We start from the raw sequence: 12,097 nt of genomic DNA, 5'->3' as shown, positions 1-12,097 counted from the left end.
ACTCACATATGGGCCTGAATGAACTAAAGAGTTTCGTTTTCAGACTTTAAACACTAGAATTAGAAAAAAATCACCAACTGCTTTCTCCAAAACTGATTTAAGACTAAAGAGAAGAGGTCGAAGAGAAAAGGGAATTTTTTGAATAAGAAAAAAACATATATTTATTGCTTTTTTTAATTACCCATTTTATTTATTTATTTTTTTAATGTTTTTATCATTTTTTATTTTAATTTTAAATAGCTTGTTTTACATGTCAATCCCAGTTCCCTCTCCCTCCCCTCCTCCCGCACTCCCCTTCCCCCCCACCCTCCCGCCCTATTGCCAAATCCTTCCACATAGGGGATATCAGAGTCTGTCATTTTACTCTGGGTAGGGTCCAGGCACTCCCCTAAGAGTCCCACCTTTTTTGAATCATCTGAGAGAAAAAGATCCTTTTGAAATAAGCTCTCCTGCAAATATCCCCAGAGGGTTGCTGAGTAAATGAGACACTGTCTCCAAAACTATTGAAGAGTTTTTCTCAGGGGAACAGCAACATAAGACATCTAGATGAAGCCTATTCAAAAATCTCACAGTCGGGCTTAAGATATAGTTCAAAGGCAGAGCACTTGCCTAGCATGCAACAGAGCTTGCATATTATTACCCAAACATACAAACTGCAATGCTATTCAAAAACGCACATTTAAAAGATCTCATAACCTTATCATTTCTGAATATAGTATCATTCAGTGCTTTCTACTTAAGACCCTGTGACTTCTAAGCTTGCAGTGTAATGTGCTAGTAGACGGCTACACAAATGTGTTTGGTCAGTTTTCAATACTGACAAAAGGTACATATTATTTTGAAAAATTAGAGAATAAACTATACACACAACCCCAAAAGACTTCACATCCTTCACTGGCTTTACATCTGTCAATTCATTGCTAATTAACTTAATTTTGAAAAACATTAAATAATTTTAATTCTACACTATTTTCAACATTGTTTTTTTTCTTATTATAACTGTTGTAGTCATTGAATTTTTTCAATACAGTGGGTCAAATTCAGGGAACCATTCATGTAAGCAAATGCTATCCCAATGAGCTGTGTCTCGAGTCCTCTCGCTGCATGCAAACCTCATGTATCCTAAGATTTACTTCCATAACAAATACAAACACTACTTAGGTAAACATATTTTACTCATTGTTTTTTTCAATGCAATGTGAACATCCTTATTTCTTACACTGTAGATGACAGGATTCATCATTGGGCCCACAATGGTATAAAAAATGGTAGATACTTTATCTTCATCCATAGATGCACTAGAAGGTTTAAGATACATGAAGGCTGCAGCTCCAAAGAAAAGAGAAACAGCTATTACATGGGAGCCACAGGTACTGAAGGCTTTTGACCTACCCTCTGCAGAGTGGATGCTGAGGATGTTGGAAAGGATCAAGATATACGAAATGAAGATAGTCAGAGTGGGCACTGTGACATTGACACCCACAACAATGAAAACCACAAGCTCATTGATGGCAGTACTTGTGCAGGAGAGCTTCAGAAGTGGAAGTATGTCACACACATAGTGATTGATGATGTTGCTATCACAAAAAGTCAGTCTCAGCATGCAAACTATGTGTGCCATTCCACCCACAAACCCCATCACATACACACCAACTGTCATCAAGTGGCAGACCTGATAGGACATGGTGACCTGGTAAAGCAGGGGCTTACAGATGGCAGCATATCTGTCATAGGCCATGGCTGTCAAAATGTAGCATTCATTAATAACAAAGAAGCAGAAGAAGAAGAGCTGGGTCATGCACTCAGCATGGGAGATGATGTTCTGCTTCACAAAACTCACCAGCATTTTGGGGGTAATGACAGAGGAGTAGCAGAGATCTGTGAAGGAAAGGTTGAAGAGAAAGTAGTACATGGGGGTGTGCAGGCGAGGGTTCAAAACAATCAGAATGATCAAGCCCAGGTTCCCCACCATGGAGACCACATAGATTGCCAGGAAGAGGAAGAAGAGAGGCAGCTGGAGCTCTGGCTGCTGTGTCAAGCCCAGGAGAATGAACTCCTTCACTGAAGAGTCGTTACTTAAGGTCATTCTCCAGGTCATTTCTGTGAGAACAGTAAAAATCATAACATTAAACTGAAATCCCAGCCCTCTCTAAACTATCCCATTAATATGAGATTAAGAACTAGAATCCAATGATAAATTGAAGCTCGGACTTCACTTTGGCTCTGTTTTCTCATTTTGGTTTTGGAGTCTGTATATGAAAATAGCCATAAATATATGGAAAGACATTTCTTTGAGAATACCACTCAGGGCACCAATGACCATTCTTGGCCCTGAAACATCTATGTTCTCTACCTCAACAATCTACTTCCCAATCCAGGCTCAATGGTTGTCTCACAAGAAATCACAATGCACAGGATTGCTCAGGTGTGGATTTGAAGAAAAAAGGATGCATTGAATCCATTGCTTACCTTTGTGCCAGGGTAAACCTCAATTCACCTTAGGAACTCTTGTTTTCTGTTCTCACAGACACATGGCACAGATGAGGTCAATGGTGTATAAGTTAGAAAAAAATGTTGTTTTCTGTTGTTTCAAGGTGTGGCTTTAGTTTGGTGAGGGATATTCATTTTGGCTTGGGTAATGCAGAGCCCTCATTCATCAGGGATCAGAAAAGCCATCAGCTTTAGTTAATGATTTCCAGTGGTGAATTTTCCCAGAATGTCTTTTGTATCCTAGAGGTTGGTAAATAACATTTACTGATGTCACAAGAGCCACCACATAATGATCCAAGACGTTTTAAGAGTCTGCTATCTCAGGGACCTGATTAAAATTTGAAAGATTTATGATTACCAGGTATTTCCCCAGAGATCAGGCTTTGTTACCATGGTGCTAACAAAACTACTTGAATAGTGATAGCATTGGCTTGTTGTAGAGATACACTCTTCCTTTATTTTGCTGTTGTTGTTTGAAAATTTTATACATGTGCACAATGTGTTTTGATGAAGTTCATCTTTGATTTCTTCCCACCCAATTTTCTCAACATTTTAGTTCAGAGATTTACTGTTCCCTCCTGTTTCCCCTGAGATAATAAGAAAGGTTATCAGCCCATTTTAAATAATTTTTATTTAAATTAAAAACAATTTTATTTTACATACCAAACACAATGAAAAATGAGAGCAGAAAAATAATAAAGAATCATACACGGAAGCAATTGCATATGAGGCAATTCTTGTTTCCCTCATAATTTAGTTACTTCACTCATTTGCAGTTCCTTTTGTTTTAAACCTGATTAAAAATTTTGAAAGCAAGGCCTTTTGAAATTTTCAATAAACCAGAATTCATTACCCCACCACCATTTTAGAATTCTTATCTGGGTTTTTTCACAGGTATCATATGCATACTATTCTAAACACACTGAGGTCCTGGAGCACATCCTGAAAACAAATGTTTTAATGAAGTCATCTACCAATTCTTGCTCTAACTATCTTTCTGTTTATTTTTTTTATTTCATTAACAAAACCACAGTTCTCCCTCCCAATCCTCCTCCTGTACCCTGTCACCTACTCACCCATGCCACCAACCTTCCACTCCCAAAGAGTAGATCCTCCCATGAGGACTCAACAAAGCTTGGCAGAACCAAGACCCTCCCACTCCATCAAGGCTCAGCATAGCAGCCCATCACAGAGTAAGTGCTCCCACAAGCTAGATCATAGACAAGGGATAGATCCTGGGCCTACTGCCAAGGCACACTCTGATAGTCCAAACTTAACAACTGTCTCCCACATACGGAGGCCAAGTTCAATTACATAGGGGTTCCATAGATGTGAGTTTAAAGTTCATGAATTCCCACTAGCTTGGTTCAGCTGTGCCTGTATATTTCCCCTTCATGATTTTGACCTCCCTTCTCTTACATTCACACCTCCCTCTCTTCAACCGGATTCCTGGGACATGCCCTGGTGCTTAGATGTGGATCTCTGCATCTGCTTCTGTTACTGACTGATGAGGCTTTAACCTATCTAGCCCCATCAGTTGGCAGCAAAAACTATGCTTGGAGTGAATTATTTATTTATTTATTTATTTATTTTTTAATTTAAATTTAAATTAGAAAAAAGGTTGCTTCACATGTCAATTCCAGGTCCCTCTCCCTTTCCCTCTCCTCCTCCCGTGCCCTCCCACCAACCCCCTCCAATATCCGCTCATTTCCCCAAGGAGGTTGAGGCCCTCCATGGGGGTGTCCAGAGTCTGTCATTTCATCCAGGGCAGGGCCTAGGCCCTCCCCCAAGAGTTCAGGGTGAGAGTGCAACTCTCATTGTTGGATGGGAGCCCAAAGTCCATTTGTATACCCAGGATAAATACTGATCTACTACCCAAGGCTCAATAGATTACCTAGGCCTCCTCACTGATACCCACATTCAGGGGGTCTTGATCAGTCCCATGCTGGAATCCCAGGCATTAGTCTAGGATTCAAGAGATAACCCTTGTCAGGTCAGCTGTTTCTGGGGATTAAACCAGCCCAGTCTTAATGTCTTTGGTTATAGTCCTCCCTCTCTGTCACTGGATTTCTTGAGTTCAGCTCAGTGCTTAGCCGTGGGAGTCTGCCTCTGCTTCCATCAGCCACTGAATGAAGGTTCTGTTTCCCAGATTCTGTGGCCATGGGTTTGTAGGCTGGCACTGCTTGGAGTGAATTTTGTCTGTGGAGCAAGCCTGAAATCTAATCCTAAAACGGTTGGTGGTTCATCACTCCTAGAACACTTAGGACAATATTGCACCAATGGGTATATACTGCCAGGATATCCATTACTGTAGCTCTCATGATTCACAACTCAGTGAAATTCTTTATTGGAATTTCTCCTTTGACAGCATTTACAGACTATTAGCACTATAAAAGCTAGACAATACCAGATTCAACTCCGAACTTAGTACACAAGACATGACCCCCTTTCAAATAATGGTACATACTGCTGTCTCTTTAAGTACACAACCCAGTTGAGAGGTAGCTATCAGGGAAGGATTAGTTTATCCCCAGTCTTTGAATCACGCTGAAGGAAATTAATGCATATAATGATTTTGTATATGGTAAGTAAAATTATCACACCTGCTTTTCATGTCTATGTGTTTAAGTTAATGGTTTGGAATTTGAAATTGTATGTAGGTAGACATGATCTGAGTATGTTTTTACAAGTATGAAATTGCTACAGAACAAAAGAAATTGAGTAAAACAAAATGGACATAGTTCTCCATGATAGTACATGAATATATGGTATCTTCTGCAATAGGTATAATCATCAATTTGGACAATATTCAATAATGGTGGTAATAGTCTGTGATATTGGAGGATATATGTGATATATTGGCTAATACCACCAAAACTTTTTTAATAACCTGTGGTGTCTAGGAGAAATACTATCCAAATGATAAGGTATTTCAATTTAAACTCATTTTAGGCATGAAAATATTTCAAGAAGCTTATAATGTAGTAGCTTCCACATGACTTTCCAAAAGGTCCTTAGTTTTAGTTATCCCTCCGCAAACTCTCTCCTCTACTATGCCTTCTCATCTCCTGCCTGACCCAGTCTTTCCTACTTTTATCCCCATTCTTCTTTAACACTGTGCTCCAGTACTACCTACAGTTTATTCCTGACAATTTGGAAATTCTCCATTAGAAAAGCATGAAAGACTCTCCTGTGTACTATGGACTCTCTGTACTTTCCATCATTCAATGAAATGTTATATTCTTCTTTATAATGTCTGCTTTCCTATATATCAGATATGCTTCTTACTCTAACACCATAATATCAAAAGGATGTGGCTGTTTTCTTCAGAGCAACTTCTGAAGCCCTTAAAGCAATTAAACCTGACACATGTAGCGCATGCTCTATAAATACATATAGAAGAATGATAATAGTGTACCATCCCATTCTCTAAAAATACATACTGAATACTACATAGAATATTTGTTCAAAGTAAAAGGAAACTTCTATAGTGTAATTGCTTTTACTTACAGACAAGAATGAAGATAGGGTGAAATCCATAAGGCATAAGACCCAGAGATACCTCCAGAGGTCATCAAAAGGAACTCCAGATCAGAGTTACTAATTACAGAGGCAAAATTCATATACTTTCAATCCATGAATGTCATTCTGATTTTCTGAAAATGTCCAATGTCTTTTCCCATACCTATAGTGTACACTCAGATCTGAGGAAAATCAGTAAGAGAACATTGAATATGATTTTTGACAAATGTCAAATGTAAGATGAAAATGAAGGTGATACAACATTTACATAAAAACTGCTCACATAATGATCTAAAACATCATTGAAATTTTGACCATTTTATAAAAGAAAGCTATCAAATAAGGAAGTGCATGTCCAAAATTGCTATAAAAATCAAGAAAGACATCCCAGCATGACTTCCAATGACTGGGGACAGCCATAGAGCTTCCCATCACGAAAAGGCTGGAAACAGAAAAGCTGGGCAAACAGTCAGGTACTACCAATACAAGCATTACCAGCAGAATACAAGAGATGGAGGAGAAAATCTCAGGTGTTGAAGATACAATAGGAGAAATGGATTCATCAAACAAAGAAAATCTTAAGTCCAACAAATCCCTAACACAAAACATCCAGGAAATATGGGACACCATGAAAAGACCAAACCTAAGAATAATAGGTATAGAAGAAGGTGAAGAAAACCACCTCAAAGGGGCAGAAAACATAATCAACAAAATCATAGAAGAAAACTTTCCCAACCTTAAGAAAGATATGCCAATGAAGGTACAAGAAGCTTACAGAACACCAAATAGAGTGGATCACAAAAAAACGTCCCCTTGCCACATAATAATCAAGACGCAAAATATGCAGAATAAAGAAAGAATATTAAGAGCAGCTAAGGAAAAAGGCCAAGTAACATATAAAGACAAACCTATCAGAATTACAACTGACTTCTCTGAAAGCCAGCAGGTCCTGGATAGATAGTCTACCAACACTAAGAGACCATGGATGCCAGCCCAGACTACTATACCCAGCAAAGCTCTCAATCACTATAGATGGAGAAAACAAGATATTCCATGACAAAACTAGATTCAAACAATTCATATCCACTAACCAAACCCTACAGAAAGCTTTGGAAGAAAAACTCCAACCCAAGGAAATTAACTACAACCAGAAAAACATAGGCATAAGAGAATGCCTCCCTACCAACAGCCAAAAGAATAAAGGGGTGAAATTCTACACATAATTCCACCAACAACAACCATTCCAAATCAAAGAAGAATGAGAAATCAATGGTCATTAATATCCCTCAACATTAATGGCCTTAACTCACCCATAAAAAGACACGGGCTAGCAGAATGGATTTGAAGACAGAACCCATCCTTCTGCTGCATACAATAAACACACCTCACCCTCAAAGACAGACATTACCTGAGAGTTAAAGGTTGGGAAAAATTTCTCCAATCAAATGAACCCAAGAAACAAGCAGGGGTAGCAATCCTAATATCTAACAATTTAGACTTTAAAATAAAATCAATCAAAAGAGATGAAGGAGGTCATTACATACTCATCACAGGCGAAATCCACCAAGATGTCTATCCTGAACATCTATGCCCCAAATAAAAGGCATCCACGTTTGTAAAAGAAACATTACTAAAACTTAAATCACATATAAAGCCCCACACACTTATAGTGGAGATTTCAACAAACCACTCACACCACTAGAAAGGAATACCAGACACAAACTCAACAAAGAAGTAAAGGGTCTAATAGAAGTAATGACCCAACTGGGATTAACAGATATCTATAGAACATTCATCCACATAAAGAAGAATATACCTTCTTCTCACCACCATATAGAACCTTCTCAAATATCCACCACATACTTGTCAACATATCCAACTTCAGCAGCTTCAAAAAAATTGGAATAACTCCATGCATCTTATCAGACCACCATGCTTTAAAATTAGAATTCAACAACAACACAAATTGCAGAAAACCTACAAACTCATGTAAATTGAATAATGCACAACTGCACCATTCCAGGGTCAAAGAAGACATAAAACAAGAAATTAAAGACTTCCTAGAATTCAATGAGAATGAAGACACAACATACACAAACCTATGGGACACTTTGAAAGCAGTGCTACGGGGGAAGTTCATAGCAATATGTGCCCACATGAAGAAAATGGAGAATAGTTATACTAAAGAATTAACACCACAGCTAAAAGCTCTAGAACACAAGGAAGCAAACACCCCCAGGAGAAGTAGACGCCAGGAAATAATCAAATTGAGGGCTGAAATCAATAAAGTTGAAACTAGGAAAACAATACAAGCAATCAATGCAACGAAGAGTTGGTTCTTTGAGAAAATCAAGAAGATAGACAAACCTTGTCCAAACTTACCAAACAGCAGAGTGTGAACATGCAAATTAACAAAATCAGAAAAGAAAATGGGGACATAACAACGGACACTGAGGAAATTAAGAGAATCATAAGGTCATACTTTGAAAACCTGTACTCCACAAAATTTGAAAATTTAAAGAAAATGGACAACTTCCTGGATAGCTATCACTTGCCAAAATTAAATCAAGAACAGATAAGCAATTTAAATAGACCTATAACCCCTATGGAAATAGAAGCATTCATCAAAAGACTCCCAACCAAAAAAAGCCCAGGTCCAGAGGACCTCAATGCAGAATTCTACCAGAAATTCAAAGAAGAGCTTATACCAATTCTTCTCAAAGTATTCCACGCAATAGAAGCAGAAGGGTCTTTGACAAACTCTTTCTACGAGGACTCAATAACTTTGATCCCCAAGCCACACAAAGACACAACTAAGAAAGACAGTTTCAGACCAATATCCCTCATGAGCATTGATGCAAAAATACTCAATAAAATAGGGGCAAATCCGATCCAAGAACACATAAAAACAATCATTCACCACGATCAAGTAGGTTTCATCCCAGGAATGCAGGGATGGTTCAACATACGGAAATCCATCAACGTAATCCACCATATAAACAAGCTGAAAAATAAAAATCACATGATCATCTCACTAGATGCTGAACAAGCCTTTGACAAAATCCGACACCCCATCATGATGAAGGTCTTGGAGAGATCTGCGATAACAGGAACATACTTAAACATAATAAAAGCTATATACAGCAAACCAACAGCCAACATCAAACTAAATGGACAGAAACTCAACACAATTCCTCTAAAATCAGGAACAAGACAAAGCTGTCCACTCTCTCCATACATTTTCAACATTGTACTTGAAGTTCTAGCCAGAGGCATACGACAACAATAGGGCAAGGGGATACAAATTGGGAAGGAGGAGGTCAAACTTTCACTGTTTGCAGACGATATGATAGTTTACATCAATGACCCACAGAACTCTACCACAGAACTCTTACAGCTTATTAACACCTTCAGCAAAGTGGCAGGCTACAAGATCAACTCAAGAAAATCAGTATCCCTACTATATACAGACATTAAAAGGGCTGAGCAAGAAATCAGAGAAACATCACCCTTTACAATTGCCACAAACAATATAAAAAACCTTGTGGTAACCGCTAACCAAACAAATGAAAGACCTGCATCACAAGAACTTTGAATCTTTAAATAAAGAAATTAAAGAAGCCCTCAGAAAATGGAAAGATCTCCCATGCTCTGGGATAGGTAGGATCAATGTAGTAAAAATGGCAATCCTGCCAAAAGCAATCTACAGATTCAATGCAATCCCCATGAAAATCCCAGCACAATTCTTCACAGACTTTAAAGAACAATAATAAATTTTGTATGGAAAAACAAAAGACCCAGGATAGCCAATCCAACCCTATTCAACAAGGCAGCATCCGGAGGGATCACCATCCTGAAAGCAGTGATGTATTGGCACAAAAATAAACAGGTAGACCAATGGAATCGATTAAAAACCCTGATATTATCCCACACATCTGATCTTTGACAAAGAATCTAAAAATATACAATAGAAAAAAGAAAGCATCTTCAACAAATGGTGCTGGCATAACTGGAGGCAGGCATATAGAAGAATGCGGATCGATCCATGTCTATTGCCATGCACAAAACTTAAGTCCAAATGGATCAAAGACCTCAACATAAATCCAGCCACACTGATCCTCTTAGAAGAGAAATTGGGTGGTACCCTTGAACGAATTGGTACAGGATAAGCTTTTTGAACTTAACATCAGTAGCACAGACAGTGAGATCAACAATTAATAAATGGGACCTCCTGAAACGGAGAAGCTTCTGTAAAGCAAAGGACTGAGTCAGCAAGACAAAAAGGCAGTCCACAGAATGGGAAAAATATTCACTAACCCCACATTTGACAGAGGGCTGATCTCCAAAATTTACAAAGAACTTAAGAAGCAGGTCTCCAAACACCAAAGGATCCAATTAAAAAGTGGGCTGCAGAACAAAATAGAGAATTTTCAATAGAGGAGTCTGAAACGACTTTGAGGCACTTGAGAAAGTGCTCAATATCCTTAGCCATCCAGGAAATGCAAATCAAAACAACTCTGAGATACCATCTCACTCCTGTCAGAATGGCTAAAATCAAAAACACCAATGACAATTCATGCTGGAGAGGATGTGGTAAATGGGGAACACTCCTCCATTGCTGGTGGGAGTGCCAACTTTTGCAGCCACTTTGGAAATCAGTATGGAGATTCCTCAGAAAATGGGAATAAACCTACCACAAGACCCAGCAACTCCACTCTTAGCCATATATCCAAAAGATGCCCATTCATACAACAAGGATGTCTGTTCCACTATGTTCATAGCAGCATTATTTGTAATAGCCAGAACTTGGAAGCAACCCAGATGCCCCTCAATTGAAGAGTAGATAGAGAAAATGTGGTACATTTACACAATGGAGTACTATTCAGCAGAAAAAAAAACAATGGAATCCTGAGATTTACAGGCAAATGAATGAAAAACTAGAAGAAACCATCCTAAGGGAAGTAACCCAGTCACAAAGAGAGAAACTCGGCATGTACTCTCTCATATATGGATTTAGACATAGATCTGGGGAGTGCCAGTCTACAATCCCATGGCCAGAGAGTCTGGGAAACAGGACCTTCATTCAGTGGCTGATGGAAGCAGAGGCAGACTCCCACGGCTAAGCACTGAGCTGAATTCAAGAAATTCAGTGACAGAGACGGAGGACTTGTGACCAAAGGTGTTAAGACTGGGCTGGTTTAACACTCAGAAACAGCTGACCTGACAAGGGTTATCTCTTGAATCCCAGACTGATTCCTGGGATTCCAGCATGGGACTGATCAAGACCCCCTAAATGTGGGTGTCAGTGAGGAGGCCTAGGTAATCTATTGAGCCTTGGGTAGTAGATCAGTATTTATCCTGGGTATACAAATGGACTTTGGGCTCCCATCCAACAATGAGAGTTGCACTCTCACCCTGACCTCTTGGGGGAGGGCCTAGGCCCTGCCCTGGATTAAATGACAGACTATGGACACCCCCATGGAGGGCCTCAACATCCTTGGGATAATGAGGGGATATTGGGGAAGGGTTGGTGGGAGGCCACAAGAGGGAGAAAAATGGAGAGGGACCTGGAATTGACAAGTGAAGCAACCTTGTTTCTAATATAAATTTAAAAGTAATATATATATATATATATATAAAATCAAGAAAGAAATCTATTTGAGATGAAGAATCTAAGTCAATTGATTCTATTGGATAGAAAAGATATAGAAGAATAATATAGTAGGTAGTGCTGTCTCACATAAAATAAGCTGGCAGAACAAGGTCTTAATGTGATAGAGGCATTGGACAACATCTTGAATACAACTGAATTAGTTGATATATCCACACAAAGGATAGTCAGATCCAAGTGATATTACACAGTAGCAGTACAAATGATGCTGTAGAAATCTTGGTGATATAGTAGAAACATAATAAGAAAACAGGATACATAGATAAATAGATAAATGATAGATAGATAGATAGATAGATAGATAGATAGATAGATAGATAGATGATAGAGCAGACAATAAACTGACGGGGAAATGGACAATGAGTAGAAACAGATATAAGAGAAACACCCCTAGATAGAACAACTTGTGATTCA

General features: G+C 38.7%; 1 protein-coding gene across 1 annotated transcript; it reads right to left on the bottom strand.

Annotated features, from left to right (window-relative positions):
- Positions 1-1,153: 1,153 nt before the first annotated feature.
- LOC121133489 (olfactory receptor 147-like) lies at positions 1,154-2,098 on the bottom strand. Its single transcript, XM_040730115.1, has one exon. The coding sequence runs from the start codon at positions 2,096-2,098 to the stop codon at positions 1,154-1,156; it is 945 nt and encodes a 314-aa protein (XP_040586049.1).
- Between the last annotated feature and the right edge of the window lie 9,999 nt (positions 2,099-12,097).

The sequence above is a fragment of the Mesocricetus auratus genome, unplaced genomic scaffold (assembly GCF_017639785.1).
Source record: "Mesocricetus auratus isolate SY011 unplaced genomic scaffold, BCM_Maur_2.0 Super-Scaffold_100022, whole genome shotgun sequence".
In the NCBI taxonomy this organism is placed as follows: Eukaryota; Metazoa; Chordata; class Mammalia; order Rodentia; family Cricetidae; genus Mesocricetus; species Mesocricetus auratus.
This window is presented reverse-complemented; position numbering and strand designations above follow the sequence as displayed.